Below are 15,395 nucleotides of genomic sequence, written 5' to 3'. Positions count from 1 at the left end.
CAGAGCACAAGGCAGTACTGGCCAGGCTGGACCTAGCAAACGAAGTGAAAGCCAAGCACATTGTCGTCTGCAGTGATTCTCAGCTCGTGGTCAACCAGGTTACGGGTGAGTACGAAGCTCGCGAGCCAACCATGATAGCTTACTTAGCCAAAGTAAGAGGGTCTCTGCTCAACTTCCGGTCACACTTCATCTAGCAGATCCCGAGATCAGAGAATGTTGAGGCCGATGCCCTATCCCGGTTAGCCAGCATTAGTGATAACACCATGATAACCGTGTATATAGAGAACTTACCTCGGCCAAGCATTCTCGGGGGGGGGGGGGGGGGTAGAGGAGGTCGCTCCCGTCATTCGTTCAACCAGTGCTGAGCTAGATCGATCCGCTTGCGATTTTCCTGCTACACGGAACCCTCCCTGTAGAACGTAATGCCGCCAGACGGGTAGAGCATCAGGCAGCCAAATACGTCATGATAGACGAACGCCTGTATCGAAGATCCTACACGCTCCCCTATCTACGCTGCTTGCGACCCTATAAGGCTGAGCTCGTCCTCCGTAATACTCATGAGGGCCTGTGCGGCGGAGACTTGGGGGTAGGGCCCTCGCCCAGAAAGCACTATGACAGGGGTACTACTAGCCAACGATAAAGACAGACGTGAGTGAGCTCGTCAAAAGATGCAATAAGTGTCAAAAGCACGCCAACATCCACCACTAGCCTACCGCCAACCTAAAGTACCTTACTAGCTCGTGGCCATTCACACAGTGGGGGATTGACATACTCGGGCCATTCCCACCAGCAACAGAGCAAAGAAGATTCCTAGTGGTAGCAGCCGATTATTTCACTAAGTGGGTTGAGGCTAAACACCTCACAATAATCACGGCTCAGAATGTGCAGAACTTCTTCTGGAAGAGCATAATGCGCTGTTTCGGACTACCTTGGGTACTGATCTCTGACAACGGTAAGCAGTTCGAGGACATCAAATTCCAGAACTGGTGCCAAGACATGGGAATTCAACAGAACTTTACCTCGATGGCACACCCTCAAGCAAACGGTGAACCAGAAGTCACGAACAGAGCTATCCACCGCAGACTAAAGGCACGCCTAGACCGAGCTAAGGGACTATGGGCAGATGAGCTGCCCAATGTATTATGGGCTTATCGGACCACAGTAAAGACCACAACAAGTGAGACTCCCTTCAATCTCACTTATGGCACTGAAGCAGTCATCCCAGCCGAGATCGAGGTCCCCACGCTACGACTAGAAGCATATGATGACAAGGCAAATGAAGACAAGCTACGCACCAACCTTGACTTACTTGACGAGGTATGGGACCTTGCATATATCAGGATTGTGGCCTACCAGCAAAGAGTAGCTCGGTACTATAACTTCAAGGTCAAAAAGTGAAACTTCCGCGTCAGAGACCTGGTTCATCGTAAAGTTATGTTGCCTGAGTCCGGCGTTGGTAAGCTCGACCCTAATTGGGAAAGACCCTACCGAGTAAAGCAGGTGCTCGGGGAAGGTACATATGAGCTCGAAACCCTAGAAGGGAAACAAGTACCTCGGGCATGGAACATTGTCAACTTAAGGCAATATTACCCATGATCGTCGAGCTGAGTGAACTATAAGTCGCTCTCTAATCCCAAGGGCCAAAATGCCGAGCTAATGATGACCTCGACACTATAAGACCCACTCGTCTTTTCGGCATAGGCAAACTCCAGGAGGGGGTGGACCGTAGTCGCTCCTAGAGCCTGAGGGCCAAAATGCCGAACTAATGATGGCCTCGGCACTATAAGACCCAGTCGCCTCTTCGGCATGGGCAGACTCTAGGAGGGAGTCACTACCCCTAGCCAAAGGGCTAAAACACCGAGCTAACCAAGGGCCTCGGCACTGCAGTGCATAGTATGCCAGGGACACAAGCAGCTCGGGTATGGACCCTACGGTGCTTAGTCCATCTCGGCATACAATGGGTTGGACCACCAAGCTAACCATGCCCCCTTGCCTGCCTTGAGGGTCTTTACGTCGCTCTTTTAGCTCATCCCTCTCACGTGCTAGCTCCTCTTTCTCCGCTATCAGCGCCTCGATGACATTCTTTTGAGCTGAAGCATCGCTCTCCAGCCGATAGATTTGGTTGCGAGCTGCCCTCAGATCGGTGTGGGTTATGCGAGCCGAGTCCTCGGTAGCTAGAGCTCGCTTCAGGTGCCTTTCAGACTAAAGGTTCCAGGCTTGCACAGTGGAGTTCATCTAACTAGAGAGGATTGGTTAGCACCGAAGAGATATAAAAAAAAGGGGGGGGGGGGAGGATAGGGGGAGAAGTCTTTGTAACTTACCACAATGGTGGCAGCTCAGGCTCCGAGCTGAGTAGGAGTGAGGTCGGCCCAAATAGAGATCTCTTCGGTGTAGACAACCCCCTTGCTCTTTCGAAGGCTGCACTGAGGGACCAAGATGCTTTGGGCTCCCTCTTGACTCCTTGAGCTGGAAATAGCCATCTCGGTTGTGCGAATGGGCTCCACGAAAGCTTCAACCGCTGCATCAGCGGCCTCGGTGGTGACCTCGGGCTTCGCATCCGCCTTTGGAGCAAGCTCTGCTGATGTCTCGGGATCCGAAGGTGGTAAGATCTCCTCCAAGTCAATGATCGGAGGAACATCAGGGAGCTCAGGCTCAGAGGTAGGAGCCTGCGGGGACTCGACGCGAGCTCTCTTGGTAGCTCGCTTCTTCCTCCCCTTCATATGGCTGAAGAGCCTCTCCCCCTTGAGCTTCTCTTCTTCCATGGGTCCTACAATAAAGCTCGGCGTTAGTAACTCAAAGGTACAAACCACAAAGGGAAAATGTTTTAACTCTAGGTAAGACAACCTACCCGGGCTCAAGCCGACCTGTATGAGCTTGCTCTCGGTGATATAATCCTTGTAATTAAACCTGAGCTCAGCCCATGATTGGAGCGTCTCCCTTATCTTCTTGTCCAGGATAACACCGAGGTCTTGAATAGCCGCCCTCCAATGAGTGGAGAAGTGCCACCAGTGGTGTTCCAGACTACAAAGTAGTCCTTCTTCCAGACCGGGACTTTGCTAGGAAGCTTGTGTAATAACTTAAAACCTGGATGAGGGGACAAGTAGTAGGCTTGCTTGTGCTTGGGGAGAATGCTTGAAGCGCTCTTCTTTATTGAGAGGATCGAACAAAAAATATCTAAGTTCAAAGGAAGGACGTACTTGAAGCAAAGGGATATGGTCCCGACCACGTTACGAACGGAGTTCGGGTGAAGTTGGTCTATTGTGACGTTGAAGTGGTTTAGGGCCTCTATGATAAGAGGGTAGAAAGGAAGACAGAGCCCGATTATAAGCTGCTCCCGGAAGATCACGATCTCGTCAGGACCGTGCTCCCATGGGAAGTTACCCGCAGGAAGACTGTAGGTATACTCCCTAGATATATTGTATTGTCAGATGAGGCATCGGAGCCTCTCTAGGGACATAGTGGAGGGACCAAACCTATCTGGCATCCGACCTCGGTGAGAGGTGGACGCCAGATTACCCGAGGCCTCCCGCTCCTCGTGATACTGGACTTCGGTGGGGTCACCTTGAGCTGAGGTACCCACCTCGGGCTCATCCAGTTGGCTATCGAAACTAGACATAGTGGAGAAAATGAAAACGAACTGGAAGGAAAGGAAACAGAAAGAAAAGCTAAGGGGACTCACTAAGGAAAAACAACCGAACTAGGGAGAATTGACCCGAGCTGGAGACCTTAGACGCGAGCTCAAGATGAATGCTGAGAACTTATGGCGAGGGAAAAATGACCAGGACCCCCACTATTTATAGCCACTGTACTTGGGCATCAACGGTCAAGATCAAGACGATCTGACGGCTCTCAAGAAAACCGGCTATGCGACCCCTAAGGCGAAATCGTTTTAGCGTGTTTTTTGACATCCGTGGAGTCCATAAATCGTGTGACGTCCGTGCGTAGACTATATGCGACCCAGGTTGCCCTTGATTGAGCCGAATAGTGAACTGGCTAACCAATAAGCTGCCTGACCAGAAGGACCGAGCTCCGAGCCAAATCCACCCAGCACACTGCGGACTCCCCGCGTTGGGTCAGAACCCCCAACACGGGGAGTGGGGGGCAATTGATGGAGGGTGTTTTAGCCCAACCTCGTAGCACGGGACACGTGGGTACAACCTGGCATAAGTGACAACTCAGCGTGGCAGTCTGGCCATAACTCGGTGTAATGAACTTGCCGGAGCCCGGCGATACAACTCGGTGGGCATGGCAACTCGTCGAGAAGAAGCATCCAGCTTACCTCGAATTCTCCCTAAGGGAGGAGTGCCCTGCGGGCCCCGAACTCTTCCTTCCTGAGAAGGGAACACCCCAATCTATGGGTAAGTATCCCAAAGTGGAAGCACTTCGGGACAACCCCATTAACACTCCTGCCCATACTTACCTAAGGCTTGCCTCAAGCATAAGCACCTCGGCGTACCCCCAGCACCCTGGCATAAGGTAGACCGGACCAAGGCAGCTCGGTGCAAAGTAGCTCCGCAACCTGCAAGAAAGATCTGCTTGACAATAGTACCTGCCGAATCTGGAGGCTGCGCCCACGTCTCTTGTCAGGCGGCGTCGTGCCTGCCACTTCTGCCAGATGTGGCATGCCTGACAGGTCCGTACCCTGCAACAGCTATCCGCATCCGCCACCTTGACTCTGACAGTAATGGTTGTGGTAGAGGCAGTTACGCCTGATTTGAGAGATCCCCAATATAAAAAGACCCCGACCCTCGAGGAGCCAAAGTACTAAATTTGTGCCATCTCACTCTTAGCTCTCTCTTTGTATTCTTCGGTTCTCTCAGAGTTCTAACTTAAGCATCGGAGTGTTCCCGCCGAATGAGCTCCCCGAAAATTCTTCACCTTCCTCTTTGTCTTAGACACCGTCCATAACCAGATAGGAGCCATATTTCTGCCGGATAGGAATATCTGGATCGCACAGCATCAGATATGAAGGTCGAGCCAGTACCCACAACTCCATTCATCAAAGCGGACATGAGAGATGTCACCAGCTTAATTAGGATGGAAGTTGGGACTGCAGCCGGATCAAAATAGAGACGCCAACTCTAAAAGTTTATGAGATTTGCTGATAAGGCTCCGATGCCTACATTGAATTGGAAGCCATTGTTAAACTTAAAATTAAAAGCTCCTCTGTAATGTGGTGGAGCCATTTTTGAGAGATATAGTGGGACCGATCAAAGTTAAAAGTGTACTAAGTTGTATTTATTTTTTTCAAAACTGATTAAGAAGATCAATTTAAAACCTGACTACCTCTGAACCAGTGTCTCACCTAATACAATTCTTAAAGAATATATCAGAAAGAACCAGTATCTGACCCAATACAATTCTTGAAAGAACATATCAGAAAGCCATGGACGCATACGTATCGATACTTTTGAACCTCGGGAACGACAGCACAATATAAGTATATTAGTTACTGCCTAATTTTATCTTCTCTCTAACAACCATAAAGACTTGGGCTTAGCCAATCAAACTAATGGTGGGTCCTACACCAAAGTTACTTGGGAGGTGCTTGATCATCCCATTAAATGAATTACACGTGGCAAGTTTTTGCTCAAAACCCATATCCTATACTTTCTTGGAAAAGCGATAAATCTGATGGATGTCGTTCGTCACATCTCCGTCGTGTTTCAAGAACAAACTAACTCGGCCTCCGCCCAAAGGCTCGTGTTACTGATGAAAAAGTTTGCATTTTATTAGAGGTGGGCGAACCACTAAATCACCTTCTTCAATGGTGATTAGCTTCTTAATCTTAGGCGAAGAAGATACTTTACTAATGATGATTTCAGTCGTTCAGTCGTCCTGCTAATCTGACATTATTATGATGAGTTTAAGAAAAATGCTAATTTACAGAGGAAACGGTCAGATTCACGGTGATCTTAAGTATTTAACAGGGGCGAAAATCCCAAGTTTTTTCGCGACTGACAGGATGATAGCAATGCCACTGTAAATTAGTGGCTTGGTTTCTGGCTTGATTCAACGAAAAATACAGAATTGAAAGTTGAAACTCTGGATTCTCTGTTCTTCTCGTCTCCCTATCCCCCTCACGTAAAAGCTTGTCTTCTGCAATTTCAACTCTCTCTCTACTACCATGTCTCTCATTTACCCCAACAATCTCCTCCTCAAAAAACCCCAAAGGTGGCAGAATTCGTCCCTTTCAGGTTGGTCTCCGGTTTTTCGATGCTAGTGACGGTTTAGAGTAGTATATTTTCTCTTTCTTGTTTCCCTTGCTTCTTCAGTTAGGATAGGATTACAATGTGTTTATATGGTGCCAAAGAATAGAATATGCCATAAAGCTGTATGTTGCATCTGTGTAAATGTAGTCATTTTACAGTTGGGATTTTATCATCGGAATCACCTCTCTTTCTCTGGAATGTATGTTTGCATGTATGTATTTCCTAATTTTTACCACCATGTATTAATCGTTCTGCAGCTTTTACATTGTTTTCTTCTTAACAGAGCTAAGTTAAAATGTTCAGGCACGATATGGTTGTTTTTTTAGTTTGAATTAGTACTTACCGTCTTATTTTCTTTATTTTAGTTTTACTCTTAGTTCAGAACAGGTTAGAGGTATTTAAAATCCATTCAAGGTTTCTTCGTCATTGAATTTCTCTATTTGTGGTTATGATTCAGTTTGAATTATCTAGAGTCAGGTTGGTCTTACTGCATTTCAGCCTTTGAAATTGTTGGAATCTGTTTTCCTGTTTGTTTTCATGTATAGGAATTATCGGTTTTCTAGAGTATTCAGACATTTATCCCCAATTTCCCCCACTTATACTGACTCCTTTAATTAATTACTACATATCTGTGCTTTTGTTGAAAATTTCCCAAATGGCTTACAAGTTCCAATTAAAACTCAGCGATAAGATGAATCCTGATTTTAATTTAGCTTTCGTGTTTTTGAACCGTGTCCTACTGTATTTCAGCATTTGCAATTCTTGATATCTGTTTCCTCTTCCTTTTCATGTATAAATTTAGGATACTTTACAAACAACTTTTAGTATTCATTTGTTACACTACCTCCTCGTAATCTTTACCATGTTTAAGCCATTGAAGCATTGATTGGTGCACTTCAATGAGCAGTTTACTTTCTACAAAACAAAAGAGCAATTTACATGTCCTATGCATTTTTTTTTTCTTTTTAAGGTTGGACTTCATTACTTTTCTGCAATATTGTCCTGATGTTGATTGATATGTTCTATCTCTTAATTCTCTGGTGGACCTTTTTTTTTTTTTTTGCAGTTCCAGATATATATGGAACAAAAACAGGTGGTAGAGCAAGCAATGCCACTATGGTATGAATACCTATCTTTTCTGTTCCATTCCTTTTTTTTCTTTTATGTTCAAGTGCATCAAATGTATCAATCAAGCAGAAGTTGAATCATTCTGCAGTGCTCCCACCAGCCTAAGGAAAGAATCAGGGAACTGTTTACCAAGATTGAGCTTTCGGTTTCTGCATATGACACAGCTTGGGTAGCAATGGTTCCTTCTCCAAATTCCCCTCAATCCCCTTATTTCCCTGAGTGTGTAAACTGGTTGTTGGAGAATCAGTTGCCTGATGGTTCATGGTGTCTCCCTCATTCCCATCCCTTACTAATTAAGGATGCTTTGTCATCCACTTTGGCTTGTGTTCTTGCACTAAAACGATGGAACATTGGCACCAACCACATAGAAAAAGGTAGTATTTGCTGTTCTGCTTAGTTGTTCTATCCATCACTAATTTGCATTGATGTTTTGTTTGTGTTCATTCAAATTGAATTTGGTTTCTAATTGACAGGTATCCATTTTATTGTTTCCAATTTTCCCTCATCCACTGATGAGAAGCAACATGCTCCAATTGGGTTTGATATAACATTTCCTGGAATGATTGAATATGCTAGAGAGATGGGTTTGGTTCTTCCTTTAAGCTCTACAATTGCAGATGCTCTATTTCGCAAGAGAAATTTGGAATTCAGAAGGTCATTTTTTTTTGTTTCTTTGCTATTCATTTTGTCATCTTTCTCTTAAAGCAATTTCGTGATCTCAAACATCTTCTGTAATTGATATTTGGTTATCATGTTCAAAACTTTTAATTCATTTAATATAATAATTGGAGGTTCATAAAGTTCCGTATGCCCATATTTTCATCTATCCAACAGGCCGCAGTTTTCATTTGCATCTCTGCTCATAGGTTTAGGTTCATGGTCATTGCAGCAAAGTTGGTCTTTCTACCTGCTTTTTGTTCATAGGGTGTTAAGGAGAAATATTTTGAGGCTGAAGTCTAGAAGTAGATTCATCTTCTGTTTAGTACAATTCGAGCAAAGAGGCCATGTTCATCTTCTTCTCTACTCAACTCAACTGATTCTAAATACAGTCCTTTGATCTTATCACTTCAAAGGATACGTTCTTTGGTCTTCCTCTTGCTTTTTTAGAGCCTTATACTTGCGCCAGGTCACTCATTGATGCAGTCTGGATGACCAACTTTCCCTCATCTTGTCATCAATTGGAGCTACTCCAATGTTTTTTTTTATATGCTCACTTTTGATTCTTTCCTTTGTAGTCTTGCAACTCAATCATCTCAACTAAAGCCATATTTTTAACCATTTTCTTTCTTGATTGCCCAGTACCATGTTCCATATAATAATGTTGGTCTTATGACTATCTTATAAAATTTCTCTTTTTGTCTTAGGGGTCGTTTCATAACAGCTGAAGTTGCTGAACTGAACAACTTATTGCTTTGTCTTTTAGTGGATAAAATAATTAAATGATAAAACATTCAATGGTATAGTAATCTATCTAACTTCAGCTTCAACCATTCATGAGCTCACAACTTCCTTAAAAACTTATTGACTAAAAGACAAAGAAATAAGCTTTTTAGTCAGCTTCTTCATATGTTATCTAGGGCTGTCAATGGACTGAGTTCGGATTGGGGAGAAACTTGTGCCAATAGGGAAGTGGTGGTTGGGCTGTCAATGGACTGATTTGGTTTATCTGAAGCTTCTTCCCTATTGGCAAGTTTCATTGGGACGAAAAATCTAACACAAGTTATCTACAAGGTACCATGGACCATTTCCCATCACTGAATGGGTTGGAGCAATTGCATACAAATTAACTCTTCCCCAATCCTGCCGTCTCCAGTCTGTTTTCCATGTATCAAAATTAAAAAAACATGTGGGAACTTCAACTCTCATTGCCCCAGCTCTACCAAAATTTGATGAGGATGGACAAAGCCATTCTACAACCAAGGCATATCTGGGGTTATCGCTGGATCAAACAACATTAGCAACTGGAATGGGAAGCTTTAGTCGAATGGCAAGGACTTCCTCTAGAGGATGCAACATGGGAGGCCTGCTCAGTACTAAGACAACAGTTTCCTCACCTCATCCTCGAGGACCAGGCTGCTTCAGAGATGGGGAAGGAACTGTTAGAAACCAAGAACAAAAGGGAGTCAGTAAACCAGTTACCAAACAAGTTACTCAAGGAAAAGAGCACATGGAATAAAACCAGCTATCTCCAGTTATGCAAGATACAAGTGGGAATCTTGATTCTTGAATTCTTGAGTTGTTACAACTGTCAATTTGTACATCTATAAATAAAGGGCAAAGCAATAAGAAACATACCTTGATTCAACCCAGAAACCTCTCTCTCTCTCTCACTATACTCTCGAATCAGTGTCTGTGTTGGGCAGAAACACAACAATCCCTATTTTTTTTATGAGTCCATGATTTTTGATGCAATAAGCATTTCAGGACCATCCAAGAGTCTCCTTCCATTAGTAAGTCCCTGTAATCTAACAATTTTCCCAACTTTAATCCTTGACATTGTGGTCTTTAAAGATCCCACCTATACCCCAGCTTCCTGGATTGCCTATGCTACTACCATCAATATTAAACTTAATCTAATTCTTTAAGGCAGGAAACGTCTTCATCAAAGGTGTATATTTTATTTTGTTCCCAGCAGAAGCATCAAACTTATGTGTTGTACCAAAAGGGCAGGTATAAGGAGACAAGAAAGATGACCTAGCTATTAAACTTGCAGTACATCCTGTTCAAAAGGCCATGGATACTTGTAATCATGGCATGCCAAAGTTTGTTAGCATCAAATTGGAAATGTCACAACTATTTATCAAGCAAATATAATTCCTTCTGCTCACATTTACTCCATTTTATTAGATGATCCTTTGTAGAACCACTAGGTTCCTAAAAGAAAGTCTTACATTATTTTCTACAATCTTTTTGCTACCAACACAAGCATTATGAAAATTGAGAGGATAGTTCCCTATCACCAACCCTTCCAAATATATACCTACCAAATAGCTTCTACAAAGATCCACTTTCAGGTTGGAAGTACACTCAAAGTCTCAAAGCATAATTAAGAAGTGGAGATTGTCATCCCTTAAGTTTCCTTTGTCCTTGCAAAGGATAACAATATCATCTGCAAATTGCAAGTGAGAGATAATAACCCTTTCTCTCTTCCTACCCTCAAACCTCTAATTAACCCCCTATCTTTGGCTCTTGAAATTTGAAATAAGGTAACTAAGGAGATTAGACACCAAAGTGAACAAGAATAGGGGGAAGGGGTTGCTTTGTCTTAAATCTTTTTTATTGTGAAGAAATCTTATGTGGTACCATTAACCAGGATGGAATAATGGCATGATTCGAGGAACCCTTACTAAATCTTCACATTATTGCTCCTTCATACATATCCCTGATGATATTTGTATACTTATATGAAGCCCTTTTGTTTCCCGAAGCCCATAAGATGACTTCTCTATAATCTACTTGTAGAGAACAGTGATGTGGGCCCCACAGATGTGGTCCCACTCTGTCCGTAGGTTAGAATGTATCTAGTCACAGCTGTGGTTATTTTTCTGTTCTGTTATTTCTAGTTTCAGTTTTATATTGTTTGTTATTTGTTAGCAGTTATGATGTAAACACCAAGGGCAGATATGTCCTTTCATGTAACTAGCATAACCTATATATATTAACTTAAATTTGCGGCGGCAGAATTTTTTGACATTCTGTTCTCCTAAAATTCTGTGTTCTATTGCTCTTCCATCACTCTTTCTTCTACATCTTCTTCACATTCTCTTCTCATCGAACCTGAAATCTCTTAGTGATCAAGACTGAATAGCAGTCTTGACAACCTACACTACTTTTTCTAAATCAATAAATACCAAGTAGAACTCACTCCTTTTTTTTGTTTTTTTAGAAGAAAAAAGGAGAATTTTATTAATGAAAGCTGGGGGTGGGACATAAACCTTACCCCTTAAAGAAACAGAATAAGAGAGAGCACATGCTTAAAAAAAAAACTGCTTTGAATTGGAATATAATGGGTGGTAACCTTAGTTTCTCTATTAATCTCCTATGTGGGAACATTGCTTTCATAGATAATCTCCCTTCTTGAATCCAAATTAGTTTTCTGCTAGTTCCATATCTTAATCATTACTCAATTATTCTCTCCCAAAGTTTTATAGTTTGGCTCATGCTCATATTTTGTGGGGAGAAAATCATATTTTTTTGTTTCATTAACTGTTAAGGTTTTCTCACATAGTGGACTGGAACTGACTGACATGATCTCTTTGATGCTTCTGGGTTACATCTTCCTTTTGATTCTTAATTTTGTTGAATGGATTAAATGCATCAAATATTTATTTTATCATATACAGAAAACCGGAAAATTCACACGATGATTTACTCACTATTACCTTGAGTTGGTATACAAATGTTGCAATGACATCTTAAAGTTTAAGAGGCATAAAACTTTTAATGGTGTTTTATCCTTTTGGTGTCAATTTTGTTAACTTAAAATTTATACTCTTACCAAAAAAAGTATACTACCAGACATGCAGGTATAAGAAAACCTTTGGAATACCTTAGTATAATTACTTGCATTGGGTTAGTGGTGCCACCTGGTTTGGCCTTGGTTGAACATTTGTTAAAATTTAAATGGTCTTGGCATGAGAACCCAAGAGACCAAACCAAATGCAGTGTAAATTCTTCAAGTCAGTTACTTGATTTGCACCCTTATATTGGGTCTAGCTGCACAGTTCCAACCAGACAATTATCTATTCAAATTTGATCCATTTCCATCTTATTCATTAACCACTATTACTAAATTTTTGTGTTATCATCTTCATATGTTCATTTAGAGCCTCCGAAAGCAATTCTGAAGGAAAGAAGGCCTATCTAGCTTATATTGCAGAAGGACTGCAAAATTTACAGGATTGGAAAGAGGTCATGAAATATCAAAGGAAGAATGGATCTTTATTTAATTCTCCATCTACCACAGCAGCTGCTTTTACTCACCTTCAGGATGCTAACTGCCTTGGTTATTTGAGAACTGTTTTAAAAGAATTTGGTGGTGCAGGTAAACCTCATCCATGACCCAACATTTACCTACAGTTTGTTATGTCTTTCCATAACAGTATTACAATATTAAAGTGATTCTCTTCTATTGGTATTTTCAGTTCCCACAACTTACCCTCTAGATATACACGCTCAACTCTGTATGATTGACAGTCTGATTGGGTTGGGAATTGATCGGCATTTCAGGGATGAAATTAAAAATGTTTTAGATGAAACATACAGGTAAAATTTCAAGGATTGTTTTTCTATTTTAGTTAGTTCGCAGCCATTGGAGAATGCCTCATTAGCCTATAAACAGATGCTGGTTGCAGAAAGATGAAAGGATATTCTTAGACCTAGATGTTTGTGCCATGGCATTTCGGATCTTACGCACAAATGGATACAACATTGCTGCTGGTATTTAGTTTGGACTATTCAGAAATTGCATCAAAATGTCAATGAGTTCAGTTCTACTTATGCTGGAGGTTAAATAAATTTAAATTATTATGTAGATGCATTACCTCAATTTGTCGAAGAAAAACATTTCTTGGATTCACTTGGAGGACATTTGAACGATATCCATTTTGTTCTCGAGTTGTACAAAGCTTCACAGTTCATGATATTCCCTAATGAACCAGTTCTAGAGAAACACCAATTCTGGTTAAGTTGGTATCTGAAACAGGAAATATCTAAATGTCTGGAAAACAGAGATGGAGTCAGTAGGTATATTACCCAAGAGGTAATTTCTTGAGACATGTTGGCATAACTGAAACTTCTCTACCTTATTGGAATTATCTTAATGTTGATCAATTTCTCTCAAGTTGTTCTATTGATACTTAACCGCTTGGAGTTCCCCTTTGATCCAATTCAGGTTGATTATGCCCTTAAGTTTCCCCACTATGCTAATTTGGAACGCCTAGAGAACAGGAGAAATATGGAGCACTACAATTTAAATCACCCAAGGATTCTAAAAACATCATATAGGTATGCCTGCTACTAGTATCCAAAAGGGGCAAGCAAGTAAAAAGAAAAGCATAACCTGATTATGCAATTCAATCTCTTCCGTTTATCAGGTGCTTAAATATTCATAACATTGAATTCCTGGAACTGGCAATTGAAGACTTCAATAACTGTCAAGAGATATATCATAAAGAACTCAAAGAGCTTGAGAGGTACTAATCCATTTAGGTACCAATTTATTTAGACTGTTGTTTATAGAAAGATAATTCTGGCTGTAATTTTATAGCTAACTCCTGACTCCTGATAACCATTTCCAAATAACCAGATGGGTAAATGACAACAAATTAGATCAGTTAAAGTTTGCAAGGCAGAAGCTGACCTACTGCTACTTCTCTGCTGCGGCAACCCTTTTTTCTCCTGAGCTATCTGATGTTCGCATTTCATGGGCCAAAAATAGTCTACTCACCACTGTAGTTGACGACTTCTTTGACATTGGAGGTTCTAAAGAAGAACTAGAAAACCTTATTAAATTAGTTGAGAAGTAAGTTTTTGCTTTTATTTATTTATTTATTTGTGGATTCAAAATTTTATTCTTTTTACAAGATGATTGTTTCATGCCTTCCAGGTGGGATGAAAATTTTGCCATTGGTCGCTGCTCTGAACAAGTTGAGATCATATTTTCAGCAATTCACAGCACAGTTAATGAGATTGGAGACAAAGCATTCAAATGCCAAAGACGCTGTGTCACAAACCACCTAGTTGAAATTGTAAGGTTAAGCAGTAATCATCCTTCCTAGTCTCTTTGTTTGAGAGACAGTAAGATAACTTCTTTTTTCGTTTTTTTAATGTGCAGTGGCTTAATTTGCTTAATTCAATGATGAGAGAGGCAGACTGGTTGAGGAACAAATCAGTGCCAACTATGGACGAATATATGGAAAATGGATATGTATCATTTGCATTAGGACCAATCGTTCTCCCAGCTCTCTATCTCGTCGGAGACACGCTTTCAGAGGAGGCTGTTAGAAGTCCAGAGTACCATAATTTGTACAAGCTCATGAGCACATGTGGCCGTCTCCTGAATGATATCCAGGGATTTGAGGTAAAGAAGTTCCTTATATCACTAGTCCAGTAGTTATTGAATTTTCTCATTTTAGGGGATGTCACTTAGTACGGTGGTAAAATCTTGGGTTGACCAATGCACAAACGTTGGTTCAAGTCTGAGAATGGTCACTCCATTCTCAAAATGCAGGAGGCTAGGTCCATCTCCAGTCCATCTCTTCCAAGAGTCGGGATATCCAGGGCCATCACTGGGTAATGGCCTTTCTGGTTGGTTTGTGGTTTGCTCATTTTGCTAAAATTTGTGTATCTTGCAGAGGGAAGGAAAGCAGGGAAAATTGAACGGTGTATCATTGCAAATGATTCATGGGCGTGGTGTTGTCAAAGAGGAGCAGGTTATCAGAGAAATGAGAAGCTTGATTGAAAATACTAGGAAGGAACTTCTTGGATTAGTATTACAAACAAATGGAAGTGTGGTTCCAAGAGCTTGCAAGGATTTGTTTTGGAAGATGAGCAAAGTATTGCACCTATTTTACTCCAAGAATGATGGGTTCACATCTCCACATGATATGATGCGTTATGTGAATGAAGTTATTTATGAACCCTTTGATCCCCTTAGATTAGAAAAGATGAAAATGTCTAAAGTAGCTGCAGAAGAATGCACTGGCCTTTTATCTTCCATGTAATTGTCTTATTTGAAGATATATTTTCATATGTTTTCAGATATTGTATTGGTCCTGTTGGATAATAACTCCATAAGAGCCCAAAAGATGCATGGAAATCCTATATAGTCTCAACTCTCAAGTAGCATTGTCTTGCACGTATTTTTTTTATTAACCCCAAAATTTATTCCCAGTGGGTACTAACTTGACACTACCCCCAAAGTTCAGGGTACTAGAGTGGTATTTTCCCTAAATTTTATTAAGGCTCAGTTTGGAAAGAGTACAAATACAAATATGTACAGTACAAATACATACAAAATAATATAGAATACAATGTTTTGCAGTCTACATATTT

At 41.5% G+C, this 15,395-nt stretch overlaps 1 protein-coding gene across 2 annotated transcripts; it reads left to right on the top strand.

Annotated features, from left to right (window-relative positions):
- The first annotated feature begins 5,624 nt into the window (after window positions 1-5,624).
- On the top strand, window positions 5,625-15,182 carry GA2 (Terpenoid cyclases/Protein prenyltransferases superfamily protein). Of its 2 annotated transcripts, XM_088955236.1 has the most exons (14): window positions 5,625-6,197; window positions 7,279-7,331; window positions 7,429-7,714; window positions 7,814-7,994; window positions 12,167-12,384; window positions 12,485-12,605; window positions 12,682-12,779; window positions 12,875-13,101; window positions 13,234-13,346; window positions 13,436-13,534; window positions 13,648-13,863; window positions 13,948-14,089; window positions 14,176-14,421; window positions 14,696-15,182. In XM_088955236.1, exons 1-14 carry the CDS (start codon window positions 6,128-6,130, stop codon window positions 15,062-15,064), a joined length of 2,439 nt encoding a protein of 812 aa, XP_088811362.1. In that variant the 5' UTR covers window positions 5,625-6,127; the 3' UTR covers window positions 15,065-15,182. The 2 variants fall into 2 exon arrangements, with proteins under 2 accessions (XP_088811362.1, XP_088811363.1); XM_088955237.1 differs by lacking the exon at window positions 5,625-6,197 and having other exon boundaries at window positions 7,288-7,331; window positions 7,410-7,714.
- Window positions 15,183-15,395: the final 213 nt, after the last annotated feature.

The sequence above is a fragment of the Nelumbo lutea genome, chromosome 7, assembly GCF_056320005.1.
Source record: "Nelumbo lutea isolate HS-2025 chromosome 7, American lotus-T2T, whole genome shotgun sequence".
Classification (NCBI taxonomy): domain Eukaryota; kingdom Viridiplantae; phylum Streptophyta; class Magnoliopsida; order Proteales; family Nelumbonaceae; genus Nelumbo; species Nelumbo lutea.
This window is presented reverse-complemented; position numbering and strand designations above follow the sequence as displayed.